We start from the raw sequence: 25723 nt of genomic DNA on the forward strand, positions 1-25723 counted from the left end.
CCCGTGGGGCGCTTAGCGGTTTGGCATTTTTACCAAATACAAATAATCAAATGATTGGATATTTCTCTTTTTTCACCAGCTGAGCCGATGTACATAGTGCACGCATGTAAAGTGTCAAACAAAGAGGCTAACGATTCATGTGTGCAGGGAAAAGAAAACTCAGGCTGATACAGGTTAGGACTTTTTAACATACGTTTATCAAACCACAGTGGCACTGAGCAAACGTTCCCACAAATCCTTCGCTCTGTGAAGGTTAATCTTCTTATTAATTATGTGCATGAGGGGACTCAACCAAGACTTTTCACAACAATAAGAACAAAGAGCAGATATTCGTTCTGATGCAATCACAACCTAAAACTTAATTTCTGTTTATCTGTGCAAATCCGCGTATTGCACATTCCTCTAAAATCTTTAATGGATGCTGACGATGAGGAATGTGCGTTAAAGACAAATCTCACAGTGAACTAAAAAATAGAAAAGATCTGCAAATAAAACACTGCACAGGAAATACTGTCTTGTTGGAAAACTCTTTACGGCTTGAATTTGCTTTGACTTTAGCAGCACTTTTGGCAACTATAACTAGATATAAATAGGTCTGTAGTTTTCTTTCCCTTCTATATTGATCTACAAGTCTTTGCATTCAGTGATTTTATTTTAATACACTTAACTATCACAGTAGGCTCTCTTTGATATCAGGCTGCTTTATCTAGGCTCCTAGTGTGATAAAAGCAGGTTCAGAGTCATTTAAATTATACAAAACAATGTGAAATTAAGAGTCTTTTGATGATAGAGTTTTAAAAGAGTTTTAAAAATGAGGGGAAACTCCTTTTATTCATCTGTCCTACTAGGTCTCTTTTTGGCTATATTTTCACCATAAAAGGATGGCGTTACTACTCTCATTCTTTTATAGTCAGCTAATATGGAAAGTGGAGGATATAGTGTATGTCTGGTATGGCAGGCATTAACTATACACCCCTGTCAAGGTTCCTTCCCCACTCTGAACTCTAGGGTACAGATGTGAGGACCTGCATGAAAACCCCCCTAAGCTTATTCTTACCAGCTTTGGTTAAAAACTTCCCCAAGGTACAAACGTTGCCTTGTTCTTGAACTGTATGCTGCCACCACCAAGCGTTTTAAACAAAGAACAGTAAAAGAGCCCACTTGGAGACATCTTCCCACAAAATATCCCCCCAAGCCCTAAACCCCCTTTCCTGGGGAAGGCTTGATAAGAATCCTCACCAACTGGTTCAGTTGAACACAGACCAAAACCCTTGGATCTTAAGAACAATGAAAAATCAATCAAGTGCTTAAAAGAAGAATTTTAATGAAAGAAAAGGTAAAAGAATCACCTCTGTAAAATCAGGATGGTAGCTACCTTACAGGGTAATCAGATTCAAAACATAGAGAATCCCTCTAGGCAAAACCTTAAGTTACAAAAGACACTAAAACAGGAATATACATTCCACCCAGCACAGCTTATTTTACCAGCCATTAAACAAAAGAAAATCTAACACATTTTCTGGCTAGATTATTTATAGATTACTTACTAATTTTACAGGAGTATTAAGGCTGCATTCCTGATCTGTTCCCGGCAAAAGCATTACACGGACAGACCAAACCCTTTGTTCCCCCCTCCAGATTTGAAAGAATCTTGTCCCCTCATTGGCCATTTTCGGTCAGGTGCCAGCGGGGTTACCTTAGCTTCTTAACCCTTTACGGGTGAAAGGATTTTGCCTGTGGCCAGGAGGATTTTATAGCACTGTATACAGAAAGTCTTTGGTTGCCTTCCAAAGTTAAGCTTGTCTCCTGTTGCTAGCTGGTTGCTGCACCTACAGTCTGTGAGAATGACTTTTCCGGTGCAGGGTGGGATGAGATGTATCAACGTCAACTCTGCCTTGAATATATAATAGAATTCAGATAATATAGCCCTCATTCTTTGCCTACATAATCAGGAGGCAATTGCCCTATTCCCCTCTACATAGGGATCTGGATTCCAATAATCACCCATTCCAGGGGTTAATTCCTTCTAAAGAAGCAAAAGACAATGGGAGACAGGCATATATATCTGAAGGTATAAGACACTTTGAATAAAGGGTGTCAGATTAACTGAGATTGAAATCCACATTCCCTAAAACAGAAGGCTCTGATGCTTACCAAAGTCTTCAAGCAATCTGAGAGGAGTTGACTTGCTGGCTGGGGTACCCTGTCATGGCTGGGTGTACTGTAGCAGGGTCTAGTGCCAACAGCTCCCTCTGACCCTGTAATGGTCTCTCTCTGCTTGTGACTCACTCAACTCTCTGGCCAGGTCATTTCTAGTCTCGTCCCTCCCTTCCAGGATAACACAAAGTCTAACAAACAGAAGGTCAAGGCCCTCATAGCAGGTTTCAGCCCTCTGATTCTGGGCTCTGTGGTTTGTACACCCCCTTGAAAGTCTTAGGGCTTTCAAAAGTCTGTAGTTCCTTAGATCAAGGTGTTTCATGCCTCCTTTCTCTGTGGCTGGTAGGGGAGCTCAGGCTCTCCCTCAAAACTGGGTTTCAGCTCAGTGACCCTGTATCAAGCAGGCAAGGTATGTCTATACAGACCAGCATGCTGCTTCCTCCCTGGGCTTCTTCCTACCTCAGCCTGCCTGCAGGCCTTTCCCACAGATCCTTCCTTGGCCCCTTCCATACCTGTATTCTTCCCAGACTCCACAACTCCCTCTAGTCACCCATCTTTCAGGGCAGGGACTGACAGGGCTCCCCCGTGAAGTCCTCCCAACAAATCCCAAAGATATAAATGTAAACCACATCTTCTCCCCTTGGGCTTGAACTTTCATCCCGCTTACATTTCTCCTGTGTTGTTTCTCAGCTGAGCACCTCCCTGGGTTTTCTCCCTGGCAGTCCAGATCCAGACCTTTTATCAAGGCTCCCTTCTACCGCTTGCTCCATCCAGTGGCTTCTCCCTGCCTCTCCTGGCCTCTTGTCAGAGTCTCCTGATCAGGAGAGGATCTGCCTTATGAAACGTGCACTGTCTCTTCATATGTAGTTAGCCTGTCTTGTTTCTTTAAAATAATGTTTTGTTCTGTTGTAAGTCCTCAAGGATGTGAAATGCTTACTTATATATAATCAAAGACTGTACAGACTGGGCCCATTACCTTCAGAGGAACCACAAAGGGTTTTGTTGGTTTCCTTTCTAAATGATTGTCCAACTCTAGAAATGACAGCGAAGAGAATATTAAAAGATACAAGCAACTAACCAGGGTATGCCTTTGAAACAGTAAAAGAAATTTCTTAAAAAGGGGCAAGTTCCAATATATAGACTGAGTAATACAGGCAAACACAAAAATACAATCCTTCAAATGAATTAAACATAAAAAGCCTCTAAGTAAAGCAGAGAAGAAATGTATTATACACCGTTGCCATCTTCTGTGTATTGATGGAAGCAACATAGAAACAGCTAAGAGCCAGAGCTATTTGATAAGTGTCCAATAGAGACAGGATGGCAGCTATCCCTCTGACAGACCCTCAATCCAGATATATAAAACTGAGGACACTGTGTGAGATACTAAATCCATGTGGCTAGTCTCTCTCCTCCTCCATGGTTACAGGACTGAGAAGAGGAGTTTGCAGAACCCACAAAAGAAGCTGCAGGACCATGAAGTGCTGCCAGACACTTGACCAGCCCCCATGGATGGACTTTCTTCTAGCCCCATGCTGATCACCAAGTTTTCTAATTGCATTTACTTATAATAATCAGTATCTCTCATTTGTTTTTCACCACACTTTCAGTAGTTCTCCAGAGCATTTGTTTTAAGGTAATCTTACCAATGTGATCCCTGCAGTTTAATTTTTAGTACAAAATACAAAAAAAAAATTGCTTAAAGCAATAGTCTGAAGTTATCTTAGGCCAATCTGCTTGGACTTACAAAGAGGAACCATGCATATAGCATTGCTTTGTTAAAATATAGCACTGATCAGTTAAAATCCAAAATATGCTTCCTTGCGATCTCACTATGCTCACCAAGGAACTTTTAATTACTTATATTAAAGAACAAAAAGAGAAATACAATCTTTGAAATGAAATCTCACCACTACTTCTTGATTCTGCAGTTTGTGGGGCCATATTATTAATTGTCCATCAGTACTGAGTGAGCCTCCAGGAATTCATGAAAATATCTATGAATCCCTAGAATTATCACATATTTTAGTATGAACAGTTATTCATCTGAGACTGGAAACAGCAAGTTCATTCTTCACTCGTCATCATTCAATATTTGTTATTGTCCAGCTTCAAAAGTTTCAGTCATCCAATCAGGGAGCAGCAAAAAGACCATGTGACTTAGGTGACCAGTCTTTCAGAAAACCTTCACTCATCATCATTCAATATTTGTTATTGTCCAGCTTCAAAAGTTTCAGTCATCCAATCAGGGAGCAGCAAAAAGACCATGTGACTTAGGTGACCAGTCTTTCAGAAAATCTTTCAGAAAAAATATCCAATCTTTAATGTAAAAGTTGCTTTCTAACTATAAGGATAGTTAAATGCTGGAATAGTTACCAAAGGAGGCTGGGGGATCCTGGTCATCGGAGGTTTTTAAAATAGGTTAGACAACCACCTGTCAGGGATGGTCTAGATCTATTTTCTCCTGCCTCAGAGCAGGGGGATGGACTAGGTGACCTTTTGAGGTCCCTTTAAACCCTATATTGGTAAGAGTCTATAAAACACATCTTTACAAATAATGTAATTAGAAGTTGGAACACAAAAGCAAACAGCAAATATCATCTTCTAAAATAGATCTTTATTATGGGACATTATATTCGCTAATTGGTTGTTCACAGTGATTCTGGTATATCTATTGGTAGCAATGAAAAAAAATGCTAGGTGTTAACAGCTCACCAGTTTAAAAAAATATATGGGAAATTATGTATTTACATTACCAAAATTAAATGAAATTATTCTTTACATACATCATCCTTACACAGGATTTACTTGGTATGCACCATGTCATTACACAGTCCTAATCTGTTTCAGTGTAATCCACTGTGTTTTACTGAAAGGTCTAAGATATGTGCATCTCCCAGGATTTATGGGTCCACCAACGATGTTGTCGTAGCCAAAAATTCATATATGTCTTTCCGTTTCATCATTACCTTAAACAGTTTTCAACTCAACCCTTCTTCTTATTTCCTTCTCTTTTTACCCTAGCCATATAACCAAACTCAGTTATATTCTCCCTAGTTTTCCAATTTTTTAAAACAACATATTTCACTGTATCTACCAGTCTAGCAGAATTGATGAAACTTACAATGTGGCTTGGCTACTATTTCACTTGAATATTTATAACAGATACTATAGTAACACACGTAACTCGTTGCTTGTCTTGCTAACAGGATAAACACTGCAAGCCTGTAGATTAGACATCTGAAGAGGGATATGAACCCAATTTATTGGACAAATTAACTTTGTTAGAGCACTTGAGAATGGTACTGCTAGGCAAGATAACAGTTTCTCTCAGAGCCTGAACTTGTCCTGCTTTGCTACTGTAGCTTGGTTCTACACTAATGATTGAAGTTTTCAGCCAGGCTTTTTGACCTGCCATGAGGATGTGAGAAGCATCTATTCAGGTGCCAAATAAATAGAATGAAGAACTGAAGATGTGGGGTTAAGTGCATTAATGCTTCATGAGGCAACTCTGGCCCCTTTACTCTCCAAAGCTACTACAATTCCATCATACCGTGCCTCTAAAAATTGTGTTATTCCGTATTAATGAGTCATTGACTTGCAAATGAATTTACTTCGAGTTTCCAGGGATTTGAATAAAAGATCTTCCCTTTTGAAGAATAATGACACTCAAAAAAAGCAAAGCAAAGAAAGAACTGACTAAGCAACTCAAACCAGGCCTTATTTCCAAAAGCAACCTCAAGATGCACACGACGCCAAACAAGATCCATGAAGCGCTGCCCATTTGCACCAGCTGAGTACCTGTCCGGGCATGTTTGAACCAAGATAGGCACTGAATTCAGGTGGGGATCCTCTCCCCTTCAGTAATAATTAGTATTTAGGTACAGGGTACATCTCAGGATCTCCAAGTGCTTTATAGAGGGTAAGTGTTAGTCTGAGATGGAAACTCTGAGGCACTGAGAGGTTACAGACCAATTTGTGATCCCATTACTCACACCGAGTAGAAACTTACTGCACAAACAGTTCCATTAATTCTGGTGTGACTAATTCAGCATGAGAGATGGTGTCATAATCTGGATTTAAGTGATTTACTCATGGCAACAGACCACATACGTGGTAAGGTGGGCCATACTTGGGGTGACCCTAAACCTGGGACTACCAGAAGCCGGGAGGGGAAGAGGGGGATGGATCACACCATAACTGCCCTGTTTTGAGCACTCCCCCGGATGCTCTGCTACCGGCCACTGTCAGAAGACAGGATACTGGGCTAGATGGACCATTGGTCTGACCCATTGTGGTCGTGCTTATGTTCATAAGACTGGAATTAGAACTTCATTTGCCTGATACTCACTCGATCCACTTAGGCCATGCTGCCTCCTAGAAACAAAAAAAAGCAGACTTCTCCACAGTGCTGACTTTAAGCCAGTTTGCATCATCAAACAACTTGGTAGTAGTCAGGAATCGGTTCAGTAAAACAAAACTTCAGAGCTACCCTAATTGTGTTAATACTGTATAAACCAACACTGTTTGTTGGTACAGTTTAGAAGGATTTACACAGAGCATGCTGCTTTGAATACAGTTAAAGCTGTGGCATTTCCTGCAATGCAAAACACTCAGAATCTGATCGGCATTTGGTTTGAACCTTAAAAGGGCCAGATCTTCACATGGAGTAGATCAGCATCACCCCACTGGCTTGAAACAGAGCAACACCCATTATACCAGCTGACGATCTGGCCCAACATTCACAAGCCAGATTTTCTTGTCTTCCTGATTAGCTCCATTGCACAAAATCTAATTAAATCATATCTTCTAACACAAACCGAGGGTTCAAAGCCAGATTCTGTTCACTTAATTCAAAACGCCCCATTCTGATGTAAATTGTCTGAAAATGATACCCAACAATTCTTGCCTAAGCCCTCTTTGGTTACTAAATGAAAGGGTTCATTGGTTTCCAGAATCAGTTCTCAAACAGTGAATACGGGTTTCTAGTGCTTGAAGAGCTTAGAAGATGAATGGAATCATGGCTGTTTTCCTAAGCACACCCATATTATATTTCTTCAGGTAGAGCTTGTGTTTCTTTTGGGCCCAGAGGGCCATCTGGATGGCCATCAGGAAAGCAAAAACTCCAACTGCAAAGAAGAAAACGTCTGTCAACAACACTCATAATTACCATGAATAAAATGGAAGGTGGATCTCTACAGCATGAGTCACTTACAGCACAGTGTTTTAAATTACATTTCCTAAGCACGTCTGTGTATCTTACATACCCCATGTGACAGACCCAGACCAGTGGGGTACAGGAGTCTGCTAGAAGGCAGATATACTGGCCACTGGATGAACAGTTTTCTGTTCCCTGAGTGACCAGAACAAGGGCTGCAATAGAGCAATCAAGAACCTGCTAGAACCAATTAAGACAGGCAAGCTAATTAAGACACCTGGAGCCAATTAAGAACCTACTACAATCAATTATGGCAGGCAGACTAATCAGGACACCTGGTTTAAAAAGGACCTCCCATCAGTTAGGGGAGGGTGTGCAAGGAGCAGGGAGTGAGAAGACATTCTGCTGGAGGACTGAGGAGTACAAGCGTGATCAGGCTTCAGGAGGAAGATCCTGTGGTGAGGGAAAGAAGGTGTTGGGAGGAGGCCATGGGGAAGTAGCCCAGGTCGTTGTAGCTGTTGCACAGCTGTTACAAGAGACACTGTAGACAGCTGCAATCCACAGGGCCCTGAGCTGGAACCCGGAGTAGAGGGTGGGCCCAGGTTTCCCCCATCCCCCTCAACTCCCTATTTGAGACAAGAGGAGGTGACCTGGACTGTGGGTCCCGCCAGAGGGGAAGGTCTCTGGCCTGTTCCCCAATCCACTAGGTGGGTCAGCAGAGACTGCGGGGATTGTTCTCCTCCCTTTCTCCATGGTGGCCAGTGATGAGGTTAGCTGAGTGAACGGCAGGTTTGAGCCACTAGCAAAAGTAGCCAAACTGAGGGTGGCCGTGAATCTCTGAGGCGAGCAAATCCGCCAATAAGCACAGGACCCACCAAGGCAGAGGAGGAACTTTTGTCACACCCATCATTATCTAGAGTTGGGTGAGGAATGGTTTTCCCAACCTGGGAGAATTTTTGAGACTTTAACAATATTTCCTGTTTCAAATTAGGATGAAAAGTAAAAAATCTAAAATTTTCATTGGGAAAAAATTGGATTGGGTCCATTGAAACATTTAGCTTTGACTTTAACCTTTTTGACATTTTTCTTAAATTCACTGTAAATTAACTTAAATTTGAAACAAAAAGCTGTTTCACACCAAAATCAGAAATTTTGTTTTGCCATTGTTGAAATGGGACGTTTTGACAATTTCAATGCTTTATTTTTCCCCCAAAATAAACGATTTCCAAATTGGAAACTCATCAAAATCAACCTTTTCCTGCAAGAAGTTTTGGTTTCTGAGAAGCCTCATTTTCTGTTGAAAAAATATTTCATCAAAAAATTCACGACCAGTGCTATCACCCTAGTATCTGCGTACCTCACGGTCTTTTAATGTACTTATCCTCGCCATATCTCTGTGAGGTAGGGCACGGCTATTATCCCCATTGTACAGACAAGGAGATGAGGCATTGAGAGGCTAAGTGACTTGCCCCAGGTTACACAGAAAGTCTGTGACTGAGGGAGAGCTTGTGCCCAGGTCACTCACACAATGCCCTAAACACTGGATAATTCTCCCTTACTATTTTGAATAGCCATGTAATTTGGATGGGAACTATTACAGGGGGAGGTTGATGTGAGCTGTTGAATTCTCTGGTTCATTGATCGTGGATTATATTCAAATATAATTTGGGCTATTCATTTTGTTCAGTTATGTCAAGGGCATCCAGGCCCTAATCCAGAAAAAAAAAATCCCCCCCCCCATACTGCTTATTTTTAAGCATGTTAGTAGACACATGGGGTAAAAATCTTCACCCTCCTGAAGTCAATGGGGGTTTTTGCTATGGACTTCACTGGGGCCAGGATTTCATGTGCTTGAAGCTAAGAATTCTCACCCATCAAGGGGCGTGTCAAGTTACTACCTTTCCTGCCTGTCTGAGGGGTGATCTCTCTGTGGCAGTGTGCCCCGACTCTTGTTTTAAGGCCCTCATCCAATGCCCATTGAAGTGAAAGAAGACAGTCACATTGACTTCAGTGGGTGCTAAATCAGGTCCTAAAGGCACAATCTAGTCTGTGAGAAAAAAAGACCATTGGCATTAATAAAGGTACCTACCACTATTGGGGGAGGGATAGCTCTGTGCTTTGAGCATTGGCCTGCTAAACCCAGGGTTGTGAGTTCAATCCTTGAGGGGGCCACTTAAGGATCTGGGGCAAAAATTGGGGCTTGGTCCTGCTTTGAGCAGGAGGTTGGACTAGATGACCTCTGAGGTCCCTTCCAACCCTGATATTCTATGATCCTATACCAGGCATATCGAGCCTGAGACCGTAAGATATGCCTAAACTGCAGCCCAAGGGGTAACTGCAACATGGGTTAGATGTACCTGCACTAGCTTTACCTATGCCAGCACATCCAAAAATATTAGTGTGGACATGGACATCAGGCTAGTAACATTTGTGCCTAGGGTTCCCGGCATGCTTGTACAGCTTGAGCTAAAGCCCAAGCTTCATGTCTACACTGCTGCTTTGAGCTGTGCTGGTGCAGGTCTGCGTATCCATGCTGTAATCACACCACGGATTGCAGTGGAGACATACCCTAAGTGTACGTCAAACAGGACAGAAGGTATTAGGAACATTAGCATGTGGTGGCGGAGAGATACCAGTGTCATGACACGCTTATGTTCCCACAGACGACACCGATCAATTTTAACCTACATAAGTAGGTAGCCACTTTGAGAAGGCTCCATTAATCTGGCTTCCAGAAAGTGCTCCAATACAAAGCGCTAGGCGCTAACAAGGCAAGAGAGTGGAAAGTGTCGCAGGGAAGAATACAATTAATGGGAGAAGAATTAGAACAGCCCAGGGCATCAGATGTGAACACGACTGTATCATTTAGCAAAACAAAAAGCCCGTAGCTTGAAGGGCACTGCTAAGAGATGTCTGGGGTACCTCAGGGCCAGCAGGGGAAGGATAAGTATCCTGCAGCTCATTCCGTTACTTGCCTCTTAACTCAATAGCACCATGACCCTCGCTACACATTCACCTCTTTCCCAGAGTAACTATCTATAAAGCTTTTTGGAAAATATTTTTGTTTACATTGTGATAAATGAAGAAAAATCATTTTCAGATAGCTTGTCATGAAAATTGTCATCCAGTCTTGAAATCACGTTTATTTAATGTTTCAAAGTATTTTTTTAATTGCAAAATTTTGCATGTAGCATTTCTTATTTTCTGGTAACAAAAAAAAGAAATATTTTTAAATGAATTTTTTGGTCAGCTTAGCCACATGGGGTTAGATTTCCAGAGGAATTTAGACACCTCAAGATACAGATAGGCCCCTGGTGGCATTTTCAAAAGATTCTATGCAGGCTTTCAATGGGAGTTAGGTGCCTAACTCACTTAAGCACGTATGTAAATCCCAAGAGGCTCCTATCTGCATCTTTAGGTGCCTCAGTGCCTTTGGAAATCTGGTCCCTGGGTGAAATTTCTTTTAAATAAAGTCCAATTAAAAAAAAACCAGAAAATGTCATGAACAAAGATTAATGGTAAATGAAAATAAAATCTATCAAATTTTTGATAAAATTTCAGATTTCTTTTATTTGCAAAATATTTTAAAAGAATAATTTTTCACAAAAATCACTGATGTACAAAAAAGGCAAGTGTTCAACCACCACAACAACTGTTTTTGGAAAATTTTGACCAGCTCCACCCGGTATCCAGCTTCCTAAAGATGACACTTTGAAGAGTAATGTGATAGGGATACAATGGAGGATTTGATGGTGATAGTCCATCAATTATTCTTTGGGGTGATTGTAGGTTTACGAAACTCACCTTTGCCAATAACTCATTTATATGTTATTTGCTTCCAGTTCACAATTGTCTTACCTGGCAGTGTTTGTGTCATCACTGTAAAACTAATCCAAGACCCAATCTATATGAAGAAAAAGAATTGTTAATCCTGTCTGTGGCAAGGTTTTGACTGCACTTTGTGCACAATGGCTCCCACTGCCATCCACTGGAAGAAGAGACGGTTGGGTATCTTCACAGCACTGCAGGTAGGAGGAGTTGGGTGGCTGGATAAAAGGTGAGCATCCAATGCTTCAGATGGGAGTGAGGGAATCATCTGCACGGGAGGGTAGGGGTGACTCTGAGGGTCAGTTGGGAGCATTTTTTCTGGGGAGAAGGATGCAAAAAAGGGCTACTAGAATGATCAGAGGAATGGAAAACCTGCCTTATGAGAGGAGACTCAAAGAGCTGGGCTTGTTTAGCCGAACCAAACGAAGGCTGAGGGGAGATATGATTGCTCTCTATAAATACATCAGAGGGATAAATACCGGGGAGGGGGAGGAGTTAAAGTTAAGCGCCAATATGGACACAAGAACAAATGCTGTCAAGGTTCCTCCCCCACTCTGAACGCTAGGGTACAGATGTGGGGACCTGCATGAAAAACCCCCTAAGCTTATCTTTACCAGCTTAGGTCAAAACTTCCCCAAGGTACAAAATATTTCACCCTTTGTCCTTGGATTGGCCGCTACCACCACCAAACTAATACTGGTTACTGGGGAAGAGCTGTTTGGACACGTCTTTCCCCCCAAAATACTTCCCAAAACCTTGCACCCCACTTCCTGGACAAGGTTTGGTAAAAAGCCTCACCAATTTGCCTAGGTGACTACAGACCCAGACCCTTGGATCTTAAGAACAATGAACAACCCTCCCAACACTTGCACCCCCCTTTCCTGGCAAATGTTGGATAAAAAGCCTCACCAATTTGCATAGGTGACCACAGACCCAAACCCTTGGATCTGAGAACAATGAAAAAGCATTCAGTTTTCTTACAAGAAGACTTTTAATAAAAATAGAAGTAAATAGAAATAAAGAAATCCCCCCTGTAAAATCAGGAGGGTAGATATCTTACAGGGTAATTAGATTCAAAAACATAGAGAACCCCTCTAGGCAAAACCTTAAGTTACAAAAAAGATACACAGACAGAAATAGTTATTCTATTCAGCACAGTTCTTTTCTCAGCCATTTAAAGAAATCATAATCTAACACATACCTAGCTAGATTACTTACTAAAAGTTCTAAGACTCCATTCCTGGTCTATCCCCGGCAAAGACAGAATATAGACAGACCCACAGACCCTTTGTTTCTCTCCCTCCTCCCAGCTTTTGAAAGTATGTTGTCTCCTCATTGGTCATTTTGGTCAGGTGCCAGCGAGGTTACCTTTAGCTTGTTAACCCTTTACAGGTGAGAGGAATTTTCCTCTGGCCAGGAGGGATTTCAAAGGGGTTTACCCTTCCCTTTATATTTATGACAAATGCATATATACAAATGGCCACTAAATTTAGGCTTGACATTAGACAAAGGTTTCTAATCATCAGAGGAGGGAAGTTCTGGAACAGCCTTCCAAGGGAGGTGGGGGTAGGGGGCGACAAAATACCTAACTGGTTTCAAGACCGAACTTGATAAATTTATGGAGGGGATGGTATGATGGGACTACCTACAATGGTATGTGGACCATCGGTGACTGCCAGTGGCAAAAATCCCCAATGGCCAGCAATGGAATGCTAGGTGGGGAGGGCTCTGAGTTATTACAGTGAATTCTTTCCCAAGTATCTGGCTGGTGGGTCATACCCTCTTGCTCAGGGTCTAACTAATCGCCACATTTGGGGTCTGTAAGGAATTTCCCCTCAAGTCAGATTGGGAGAGACCCTGGTGGGGCGGGGGCGTTGACTTCCTCTGCAGGTTTAAAGTAGTGTATATGGCGGATTCTCTGTAACTTGAAGTCTTTAAATCATGCTTTGAGGACTTTAGTAACTCAGCCAGAGGCTAGGGGGTCTGTTACAGGAGGGCAAGGTTCTGTGGCCTGTGATGTGTCTGGAGTCAAGGGGACTGCACTAAAGAGGAGGGATGTTCATTGTGGGCAAGGCTTGGTGCACCTGGGCAGTGACCTGACTGGGCTGCCCCTCCCCCAGGCAGAGAAGAAAACAGCATACCTCATATGTGTAGTTGGGACAGGAAACCAGTGTGAATAGCCATGTGAAGGGATTGTAAGTTGGACTTGGAAAAGAGGTTTTATTTCCTTTGGGAAAGAAGAAAACACAAACAAACCCACAATGTAAGTACAGCAGGGATCATTGCATGTATGATGGCCACCGTTTGCACTGACACACGGGGGAAGGAAGGAAACTGCAGAGCTAAAAGCACAAGTTCCCACAGCATGAGCTGGGGCTGCAACAGACTCCTGTGCTCTGGGGCTCAGAGGACCAATATGACATGCTGGCCAGTGGGTCTCGCATACTCCCTACAAACATGCAGAGAGACACTGATCTCAGGATGGGACCATTCGCCACCTCAGAGCAGAACCAGTAGGCTCATGCGTAGTGGCTGAAGTTGCCATCAGGTGTAACCATAGGACTGACAGAACCTGCTGGCACCAGTGCTTGAGTCCTGAGAAAAGAAGTGCCAGAACTCACTTCTCCCTGGGAGCCCTGTTGACACTGGTCCACGGGCAGCAAATGGAGATGTGGGGGCACTATACTCCTGCCAGGACCCTTCGGCCTGTGGAGCGGTAAAAGGAGAGAAGAAGGGGGTCTGGCCATAGGGGAGGCAGGGACAGGGGTGCAACAAAGTAGGAGGGTGCAGCTTCCTTTCCTGACTGCGATGGAGTCAGCAGTGCAGGGCAGCCACGCACCCAGGAGGAAGCAGGCTGGGGCACCCACATCCCTGCCCAGTGAGGAAGCCCCTGATGTCTTTCTGGTGCTTTCCCCTGCCCTGGGTGGGGCAGCAGCCAGGGGGAGGAGGGGGAGGTGTGGGCTGAATGCGGGGATTTCCCATGCAGAACAGGGGTGCTGGGAGGCTGTGGTACCTCTCTCTGCATTCTCCCGGCTGTGCCCTGCCCTGGCAGTGGTACCAGGCTTAGCAAATCCCAACGCTTCCTTGAGCTCAGTATGTTCCAGCACTTATGTCCCAGGCCCCCAGTGCCAGGCCACTTTCCTCCCGTACGGGCTGTCTTGGGCATGGCCGGGAGGGGAGGCAGAAGCTGCTGGCCCAGGGGAGCCCCTGCTGGCCCTTTGTCGCGCCCCTGTTAGGACCATTGGGATCCTGTTCTGGGGTTCAAAAGAAGCGCTGGAAAACTGCTCTGGTGCAGCCCAGCACCACTGGCTGGTGCTTTGAACCCAATGGGGCTGCCATGTGGGCAGTAATGGCGTTCAGAGGGGAACAGTACTGGGGGAGAGCTTCTCAGAGTCAGTGGCAACTGGATGCCTACGCCACTTAGGCCTCTTTGGAATTCCAGCCTTCTTTAAAAAAAAAAAAGGCAATTTTTATGTCATAGTAACAGAATTTCCCAGGAACATAGTCAGGACTCAGAAAGAAAGGGCACTGCAGTAATAATAAAATAAAATAACAATAATACAGTAAGATAATGTTGTGGTCCAGACCCTGACCTCTTCCTTCCATAATGCTAATGTTGCTATTACAAAATGCAACGCGTGAGAAGGATGCAAATACCTTTCAGGTCTCACAGTGGCCATAATGTTGTTGACACTGTCATGGTTTTTAGAGATGAGGTTGTGTGTGTGTAAATAGGTTTATTTGTTGCTTCTACTGCACATTGTGGCCCCTGTTAAGCACATGGTTAACTTTAAGCACATGCTTAACTGCTTTACTGTGTAGAGATTGAATTAACCATGTGAATCAGTGTTTTCTTGAAATGGGGCCTAGGCTAAGAAAAACAATTATTCTTGTGCAATATGTGTTGCTTTCTAGAAAATGTTCTGTAGCCATAATTATTTGCCCAAAATGCTCTGCAAAAATGAGAAGTGCGGAGCACAATTTAGCAGCACGTTTGCGCACACTCCGATTTTTAGAGCGGAAAACTATGCAAATTAGTTATTTGAATGTTTGTTGAATCCTCATTAAAATTAAATCCTTCATTGTCCGTCGACAGCGTGTTTTAATACATTTAAACACTCCAATCAACAATGGAATTGTGGATATTTATAACAAAGAGAAATTTGCCATAAGCTTTAGAAGAGCAATGTTACAAATATCACCACATTTATTTAGCAGGTGTTAAAACAAATGACATGATATCTCACTCATCTTTCCTTATTTTGTAGGCAGACGTATAGGTTACAATATGTCAGGAAAAGGTCCATAGATAAAGTGCAATTCAGTGTGAAGTAGGTGGGGTGGGGGGGAGAAAGAGGAGACAAACCTGAGTTATTTTGTTGGACTAAAGCAACGTTGATAAAATGATTTCCAGCTTCACACATCTGCAAAAAAATGGAAAGCATGGTCACTGTTACACATTTAGGATGTTACCAGATAACTGCATGACTGGTTGATTTTAGCAATAGGATTAAACTCTGTATCCAAAAGAATAGCAGAGCGTTAAAAAAATATCGAGAAACCCATTCAAATGGAAATACGTTACACTCATTGTGAGAACCCAGATGCCCCAGAAAACCATGCACTGGGTGAACTGTTGAGGTGAACTACTGGCTCCACTGAATACAATGGCAAAGCTCCCAATGACTTCAGCGGGCCAGGATTTTACCCTTGGTTGCAGAGAGAAGTGTAGGTGCAATCCTCCAAGCTAGCAGCAGACTCTTTGATCTAACAGGAGAGATAGCCTTGGGATCATCCACAGTAGGCTAACTAAAGGGATTTTGCAAGACAAGTTTCTGGCACACCATCGTCTCCTGGCTGTGGACTTGTGTGACAAAGTGGGGCTTTTTCTTGTCTTTTTTTCTTGATTTTTCCAATGGTTTGCATGCAGAGGGGGACGCACTTTCCCTGGGTGTTACTGGTTTAACGAGGTGATGGGAGAGGGAGTTGGTTGTTACAGAGGACCATCGACAGAACTTGGGACCCCAGCCTGGACCCAAATGGCCTGGAGGATGGGGACCCCAGCAACTGGTGACCTGGTGACCGGGAGGCCCAGATCAGGAGTCACAGACTGTTCTGGCCAGTGTGGGGGACAATGGGCTGCGAAGAGAGGACCCCGGTGACCTGACCAGTTGGTTCCAGCCAGAGGGGTGCAAAGGACAGCTCAGGCAACCCTGTTTACCTGGATAGAAGACAAAGGAACAAAGCGGGGCTTGGGGGCGGTGATATCAGATGCCCAGTTGGGAAGCAGGGGGGCTCTGGACTGAAGAGAGAGATCAGGCAGAGCCCACTTGGATGCAGGGGAGACTTACATGTGCTGTGTTCAGGGAGGCCAGGCCTGAGGACCCTGAGAGTTTCCTATGCTGTGTTGAGACACTCAATAAACCTGCCTGTTTTACGCTGGCTGAGAGTCTCTCCCGTCTAGAGAACAGAGTTGCATTATTCCCTCTGGGAGTGGAGGCCCCAGGGGCCCAGAGCGAGTGGACTTCCTGAGGGGGGCCATGGTGAGAGACAGGCATGCTAAAGAAGCTCAGAGAAGTGCGGTTCCAGGAGGCAGAGGGGCTTAACCCCCCAAGAGAGAGTGGACCCCGGAGAAGGGCTGTCACACTGAAAGGGGTTCTCCCCGGGAACCATATGGGGCGAAGAGTGGGCATGACCTGTGAGTCCATGACAACTTGATCCTGCCCCATGGAAGCTGAAGAGAGTTCAGCCATTATAGTGGGAGCAGGATCAGGACCTAACCAATAAACTCACTGTCAGGCATTATGCCCATTCTTCCTCCATGTTTTCCAGACCTTCTTTGTGTTGATCAAGGATCACAAAAACAATCTGCTGAATAAGTTACACAATGAAAAGAAATGGGCTGGATAATGAATTTGTCAAATATTACTCAGAAGGAATTGCTCCATGAAGGGCAGTATGGTCCAGTGAATGGATCCAAAGAAAACCTGGGTTTTCTATTCCCACCTCTGCCAATGACTGGCTGTATCCCTTCATCTCTGCTTGCTCTCCCCCACTTTATCTTTTCTATTTAGATTGTAAACTCTTTGAGGCAGGGACTATTTAAACAGCACCTAGCACAATGGGGCTCCGATCTGAAATGGGGCCTTGAACTGCTACTGTAATAAGCAAAATGCTGCTGTTACTGAAAACTAGTGCTGGTTTTAAAAAAAACAAAAAAATCCAGTGAAAATTTTTCAGCAGGAGCAACAACAACAAAGTTCTAGTTTTTTCTTAGCAGTTTTTCTGGTTTTCACAAGAAAATATCAAAACAACATGGATCACAATTTTCATGACAATTTAAACTGAAATTGTTTCGTATCTGACAGGTTTCAGAGTAGCAGCCGTGTTAGTCTCTATTCGCAAAAAGAAAAGGAGGACTTGTGTCACCTTAGAGATTAACAAATTTATTTGAGCATAAGCTTTCGTGAGCTACAGCTCACTTCATCGTATGCATTCAGCATGCATTCAGCTTGTGCTCAAATAAATTTTGAGATTTTCATTGGGACAGTTTGAACAGATCTATTTAAAAGTTTTATTTTGGCTGCGTAAGAAAGTCAGGATGAGACCCAGTTCTTTTTTCTCCATATTTCACCCATGAGAAATAAAAAATGGAAAACCTCTGCACCTCAAAAAATGCCAATAGATAGAAGAGGAAAAAATGTTCCAAAATACTATAAAAGTGGCTACAATTGCTATGTTCCTGGCAAAAATTATATTTTTAAAAAATAAGCACCCAGCTTTTTTTTTCTTTTACAAAACAATCGTATCACAAATTTTCAAAGTTAAAAGTAATATACATGAAACACTACGCAAATGCAAATATGTTACACACATATGACTAAAAAGAAAAGGAGGACTTGTGGCACCTTAGAGACTAACAAGTTTATCTGAGCATAAGTTTTCGTGAGCTACAGCTCACTTCATCGGATGCATGCAGTGGGAAATACAGTGGGGAGATTTTATATACACAGAGAACATGAAACAATGGGTGTTACCATACACACTGTAAGGAGAGTGATCAGGTAAGGTGAGCTATTACCAGCAGGAGGGAGGGCGGGGAGGACCTTTTGTAGGAGAATCCAGGTGGGCCATTTCCAGCAGTTGACAAGAACGTGAGAGGAACAGTACGGAGGGGGGGAGGGGATAAACATGTGGAAATAGTTTTACTTGTTTATTCCCCCCACCCTACTGTTCCTCACACATTCTTGTCAACTGCTGGAAATGGCCCACCTTGATTCTCACTACACAAGTCCTCCCCCCCACCCCCACCCCGGCTCTCCTGCTGGTAATAGCTCACCTTACCTGATCACTCTCATTACAGTGTGTATGGTAACACCCATTGTTTCATGTTCTCTGTGTATATAAAATCTCCCCACTGTATTTTCCACTGAATGCATCCAATAAGTGAGCTGTAGCTCACAAAAGCTTGTGCTCAAATAAATTGGTTAGTCTCTAAGGTACCACAAGTCCTCCTGTTCTTTTTGCAGATGCAGACTAACACGGCTGCTACTCTGAAACGCATATGACTGCAGCACCATCCATTCATAAATTATACTTAACACCTATTAATTCTGTAATCAATTATAAGTAAAAGCAAGTTAGGGGCCTTTTTGCTGGGATTCTTATTAGCTTACCTTTGATGCTGCAGCTGCAGTCAGCTGTAATTAGCTTTTATCTCCCTCTTTAAAATTTGGCTGGTGATCCTCCAAATGGAGAAGTATAGCTAAATATAAACCAGCCCTTAAGCTAATGTCTTAAAAATTTAAAATCTGGGAATTTGCAAAACTTCTGATTTTCAATGTGTGGCCATTTTCTATCTCCTCAATGAGTTGCACATACATTTTTCTTCTTAAATTTTAAATGCACCCTATGTGAAAATTTCTCTCTTGGCTGGCTTGCTTCCATTTCTCCAAATAGAAACATCTTTCAGAAAGGCCTGCTGAGCTCCTTAAATTATTCTGTGCTGTTGTTCATCATGAATGTAGAAGCACATATTTAATACAAATCAAAGGTATCTGATAAAGACAAGCCATGAAGGAAGAAAAAACATTGGTCATATATTTGAGGACCCTGTAAAAATGACCTCAATTAGATTTTTCAGACATATTGCAATTTGAGGCTTCAGTATCTTAGAACCTGCTAAGACTAGAGGCAAGCACTTGTATCTAGGGAGATGGCTCCCTTTTCAATGGTATAAATATCCTGGAGCTCAGACCTCAAACCTGCTCCTGTTTCTGGACTGACTGTTGTCTGCAATATTTTGCAGAAAAAAAATTAAAAACCATTTCTTTCTGCAATCAACCATAAAAGATGATAAAAAGAAGATTCCACTTAAGTTGAAGAAGAAATGGACTGCTTTTACTAAGCTGTTACTTTGGATAAGTGCTATTTTTATTGTTAACATAAACTGCAGATGTAATCCATTTCCACTGACTTTGAGATACAGAATGCTATAGTCGTGATAGCAGTAAGGTACTGTATGCATCACTGGATTAACACATGATCCCCTGCAGACACAACACACTAAGTTAAGCACTTACTGCTTTCACCCACAGGGTTTCAGTGACTACATGAAGTTCTTTCTTCACATAAGTGTACTGTATGTCTTTGCTAGAAAACTGGTTGGAAATGTTTCAGTGTCTTTTTTTTTTTTTTTTTTTGGTTGAAAAATACTGATTCATTGAAACCGAAGCTTTTCGTGAGAAAAGTTTCCACAAAACTTTTGTCAGGACGGTTTCTCAGGTCCAGGATGGAACTTCTGATCAAGCCTAGGGAGAGAAAGAGCCTGGTGGTTAGAGCACTTACCTGGGCTAGAGAAGACCCAGTTTCAAATCCCTACTCCCATTCAGAAGAGCAGGAAGTTGAACCTAGGACTCCTGTGTGCCCGGTGAGTGCCTTAACTTCCAGCCTGTTCTTGTCTCTGTGTTTGTTTATGGACTTTTCTGTGGGAAAAAAAATGAAAGGTCTTGGTTTTATCTCCCTGAGAAACAGACAATATTCTGAAATCTCAAATATTTTCACGAGATGGGAAAACTATTTTCTCTCCAGCTCTACTTCACTAGCCTGGGTCTGGTCAGGCAAACATGGGGTGTATTTGAGCCTCCAGGATCTGAACACTGCCAAAATTGTGATCTTAATGGCTCCGATTCAGGGAACCATTTACACATCTGCTTAATGTTAAGTACATGCTGAAGCACTTCCCTAATTAGGGTGGCTTTCCGGGATCAGCCCAAATCAGTCACTCTCCTCTTTTCCTGTTGCATCTCTGGAATCCCACCCATACTCATGTGGCCTGATTTCCAAAGGGAATGAGCACATTTAGCTGCCTATGATTTTGATGGTATTTGTGGATATTTAGCACTTTTGAATAGGAGGCCACTACTGTGTGGAACAAAAAATAAGCTTCCAGGAGCGTTCTTCTGTTTAACTAGATCCCCAGCACTCCGGCTGTGATAATCTAAGCATCATATTCAACTTTCTTAGAGTTCTACACTCTCACACGAGTGTATTCGTATACATCCCTGGACCACTCCATCTCACTTAGTAGACTCTAATATATGGACCTGCTATGCTAGTATGTATGGGTCCAACTGTACAGTCAGATATACATGTACAGTTCCCATTAACTTCAATGGGAGATGTGCGGCTGTATTTGAGGAAAGAATTGGGCTCTGTGTTAACTACTGGCTCCTAGAATCTTTTCTCCTGGAGAGACCTCAGCACTTTAATCCCATTCTGCTCCTAAATCACAGTGTTTGTGAGTGGATGAGACCTAGAGGAGAAAAATCACCAGCTCAGAAATACTGTAATTTGGAACTTTTAGCCCCACATGGGGTGCAGATCTAATGCTATGCTACAAAACCAACCCCAGTGGCATGAGCTACTTCCTGTTGTGATTACAGAGCGAAGTAGCTGCACTGAGATATTTCTACTCTGTAAAAATAGCACCCGAGCACATAAATACTGGGAAGATGACATCCCCGTCAATGGAAAAACAAGGTGAAAACTAGGTGAAGAAACAAATCTTAGCCATTCTTCATCCATAGATGCCCCTATTTTATAAAAAAAATCTGTTTCCAGGTGATAGCAGGCATGTTATTTAGGGAAGACAACTTTATTGGAAAGCCAGTTTGGGATATATTTCCATTTGATTTTATCACAGCATTTGAGAAATTACGGTAAGCGATAGCAATTGCCTAAATCTTCAACTTTAGACGTAATTCTGCATCATTATCATCAAGATGTACCACTTAAGGATCTCAGACAGGGAACAAGGCACCAACATAGCAGGCAAAGTACACGCAAACAACATACGCACTGTTCCTGCCCCAGAAAGCTCAATAGATCCATTAACATTAATAAGACGAGTGACATGCTGAAGGTCTGCAAGACCAGGCATTAATCTTCACTGACACAAAGTTATTCCTCTTGACAAATAATGAGTCTGTTTTATCCCATAAGCATCCTTAATACTTTATTTGAGTACATACCAGAAAAGCGAGGGCAGCAAAAATAACTTGCCTGTTGCCAAATGCTGGAAAACAGAAGGAAATAATAAGTTACACTTTAGTCTATGTGCATGGTTCACTATAGGTAAAGTTCACCCTGGTGCAGAGTGCTAGAAATGCTTATGTCCCTCAGGGACTTTGCACAAGGGTGAATTTCACCCACATTGTCTGAGCATTATGCAGATAACAAATGTATTTGGTCAACGCCAGTCTCTTTGTCACTAATTAATAGTGATACATAGAGCACCTTTTACCCATAGATCTTTACAAAAGAGGCAAGCATCATTCTCCCCATTTTACAGATGGGGGAGTGAGGCACAGAGACATGCTTAAGGTCATCCAAAGGCTAATGGCAGTAGTGGGACTAGAAGCCAAATCTTCTGCTTCCAATAGAGGTGTTTTAATCAGCTAGTCCGCACTGCCTTAACTATTAATGAAGCTGAGATGTATCCTGCCCTTCCTTTTTTGTAGCACTAAGGCATCATATATCAAGTACCAGCAACTCAGCCAGATCACCTCAATAAATACATTTAGTCCCTACAATGTTCAGCTACCCAACCCTGCATTTCCGTACCCCTTTGGTATCCATGCATCATGATAGTGTTACATCATGAACATCGCAGAGGGTTGCAGCCTTCCTCCAGAGCTTCAATCATAGTTTTAGGCGCACAGAGCATGTTCACTGTCATTGAAACTGCAGATCCTTCCCGTGTCATAGAATCATAGACTATCAGGGTTGGAAGGGACCTCAGGAGGTCATCTACTCCAACCCCCTGTCCTACCTTTCCTCCTTCCCAAACCCAGCTTGTCTCAACTTGGGCTGACACGCAGCTCCTCAGTTGTGCAAGGGTGACGTGCCATGACAGCAGCTGCCAGGACGGCCAGCACAGCTGCCACTGCTGCTGAGCATGTGTCTGCTAATTAGATGTTCTTCTGGGTTCCCTTTTCAACCTAGCTCAACTCATTATACCTGCATGCTATTCCCCAGTCAGCTGTGTGTCACCAAATTAACTGTCTCTTGGTCTGAGACTCAGGGGTCTGCCCATGTATATTTCCCAAAAGGAAGGGGCTGACATTCATATCATTCTTTGCTGAATCATCGGAGTATGGTACCATCCAGCTCACTGAGGTTTACTACAGAAGCATCATTTCAAGAGCAGTAGTTTTAGGAATAAGAGCACCCGATGTGGAGATGACCTCCACTGAGAACTGTAGAAGGAATAGACAAAATGGCCATCATTTGGAATTAGATACTCAGCGTATTCTAAGGGGAAAAAAAAAACATGTGTTTCAAATAAATACTTGCGTTCAGTGCCTGCTGATTCAATGACCCAGAATCTAAGAGTTCGTTTTCACACAGAAGTTCAATCCACCACTGCCATTTCCACACAAACTTAAAAGGTCATTTGAAGAAATGCCATTTTTCAAAATGAAATGTGATGATTTTTTAAAATTGAACATATGCCATTTATGAACTTTAAAAAAAAAAATCCCACTGTGACACTAATCTGAGTAATTGAAATTGGCAGGGCAAATCCTGTATTCTCCCAAAACCCACAGACAGTGTCCTGACAACACACATACCAAAAAAAAAAAAAGAAAAGAAAAGAAAAGGAGAAGTACAAAGATGAAGTGCCAGCAAAATGAAAGAGCCAAAGGAAGGTGCGACAACCAAGCACATGAATAGAAGAAAGCACTGAGGGTTATGCCTGAACACAAAAAAGAAACAAAGGAAGTTCAATGACTTGACAAAAAACATCCAGAAAGACTAGTGATGCAACAATGATGAATGAAGACTGTACACGAAAAAGAAAAGGAAAAAATTAAGATTTTTTTCCCCCAGTGTTGCTGCAAATATTTGATAAAGCCTTCTTGGGTTCACAAACCTTTTCGTTTTCATATATCAAGCAAGAATGTTCTCATTTGAAAATACTCATCCAGCTCTTATCCCCTTGTATATTTTTAATGTAAACATATTGCAGAGGTGAGAATAATACTTATCACACTGTTTCTTTCAATTGGCTAATATTTCATGTTCACAAAACTCAGTGATGATTAAGCTGGGTTAAACAGTAACATATGTTCACAGCCATAGTACAAGAGGGATGCTTACATTAATCTTTCTACTGACAAATAATGCAAGCCTATGCTTTGTACAGGCAAATGGTCTGATCCTACTTCTATTGAAGTCAAGGCCCAAACTTCCACTGATTTCAATGAGCGTAAGATTGGACCCAGAAAGATTTTAAAAAAAAATGTCATTTCCATGGTACATACATGGTGGAGTGTATCGGGGGTGATTGACATAGTAAGCAATCCAAGAAGTGAATCCCCAGTAAAAGGCACAGCCCTGGAATAGGGAAAAAAAAAAGAAAAAGATACATTTTAGGAGGAAAAATTACAGGTAAATTCAAATTATACTTAATATACATTTTCTAGCGGCAGTGCTCCAAGTCCAGATGACTACAGTGCTTTTTAAAGATGATTCATTAATAAAAATTAATTTTTATTCTTCCCTCTTAAGAATTATTAAGTCCAAATTGGAAATTAGAAGCAGATTTTTAACAGCGATTTAAATGACTCTTGGCCTGTTCCTAGAGCATCGCCACTTTTGTGCTTTCCCTTACCAAGGGATCGCGGTAAATCAATGATCTAGCCCAATAAAAGGAGTGTTTATCAGAGTGCTATGGTACAGGCATATTCCTTCTGACTCATACAGATCTAAAATCTATTTGTAAGAGATGATTGTAGCTAGGTTCAGCTTGTCAATCTGTAATTTGTTTTCAGCCCCTATGTTCCAAACTGAGATAGCAATGGTCATACACAGGTAAAACTTCAAAGGCAATAAAAAGCAAATCACAAAGAAGTACATATGCAAATAAGTTCCCTTTTGGGGACTACACTGGGTGGAATATTATTCCTGGATAAAGTATTACCGGTTGTGACAAAGCTTTTTATGTGCTATTCGTCCAACATCAGTAACTCTTGTAGAGTCACTTATTCAGCAAATGTGTGTTTCTTTGGGTAAAATGCATTAGCATTTTAAATCTCCCACACACATTTTTGTGGAACTGAGTTAACATTTATTAATTATTGTAATTTATTTGTCTTGCCATAGTAGCGTGAGCATTACTGGTCATGGACCAGGATCCCCTTGCGCTAGGTGTGGTAAAAACACAAAAGAAAAAGACAGTCCCGGCCTCAAAGATCTTTTATCTACAGCTAATGTTTTCTTGATGTTATCTTAGATGTCTATCACTTCTTTCAACAAGAAGAACCCCAAAGTACTTTACTGGGCATTAATTCCATTCCAGAGGTTCCTTGCAACCTGCAGTCAATGGGACTCAATATAGGAATGAAGTGCAACCCAAATGGAGTTTGTTGCAGGACTGGCTCTTATGGATCTGATCTGGCCCTGATGGGGGCAGGTGCAGTTCCACTGAAATTAACTCAGTTGCACTGTACCTAATCCTATGTATTCAGCATCACTTCGTCCACCTGTGAGAGAGAGCCATTTCTGCAGATGGAGCATGGCAGTTGCTTGATGGTGACTGAAGAAAACCCCATTGAACTGAAATGATGGGGGTGAAAGAAAGGGTACCATATAATGATCCAGTTGTAATCTTGCATAGATGCCCTGGTGAATACTTTACTTCTTACCAAAACTACCACAGGATCTAATTCTCATCAGTGCCTAAATGACAGTGAAAATCAGTGTTCCTCCCAAGTGCCTATGTCCCTTTGGAAAGTTACAGGTGCTTTTGGGACTCTTACCTCATATTCTGAGGTGCTATTTTCATTAAGACCTCAAGTTTACATCTCATTTGAAAGTTAACATCCTCCTCAGCACATGCCCACTAAACCTTATCTCCTTCCTTGCTTGGGTCAAAGGGGTCTGTCTGCAGAGCCAAACCTTTTCTTCTCGACTACAAAGCTTAAACATATCTGAAAGACGTTTCGTTTAACGTTCCCTATTGCTCCTCATGCTTAGCTACAGCTTACTTCATAATGCAGCAGCTGGAGCAAGAGG

At 42.3% G+C, this 25723-nt stretch overlaps 1 protein-coding gene across 1 annotated transcript in view; it reads right to left on the reverse strand.

The window, feature by feature from the left end:
• Positions 1–1705: 1705 nt before the first annotated feature.
• TECRL (trans-2,3-enoyl-CoA reductase like) overlaps positions 1706–25723 on the reverse strand; it is a gene marked incomplete at both ends in the record, with an annotated part of 120250 nt that continues 96232 nt past the window's right edge. Inside the window, 7 exons of the mRNA XM_084625483.1 lie at positions 1706–1894; positions 3134–3189; positions 11174–11219; positions 13285–13370; positions 15510–15567; positions 21676–21719; positions 23971–24043. Coding sequence (XP_084481609.1) covers positions 1706–1894; positions 3134–3189; positions 11174–11219; positions 13285–13370; positions 15510–15567; positions 21676–21719; positions 23971–24043 — 552 coding nt within the window. The remainder of the gene's footprint in view (positions 1895–3133; positions 3190–11173; positions 11220–13284; positions 13371–15509; positions 15568–21675; positions 21720–23970; positions 24044–25723) is intronic.

Source organism: Lepidochelys olivacea (genome assembly GCF_965140295.1).
Source record: "Lepidochelys olivacea isolate rLepOli2 genome assembly, chromosome: 4".
In the NCBI taxonomy this organism is placed as follows: domain Eukaryota; kingdom Metazoa; phylum Chordata; order Testudines; family Cheloniidae; genus Lepidochelys; species Lepidochelys olivacea.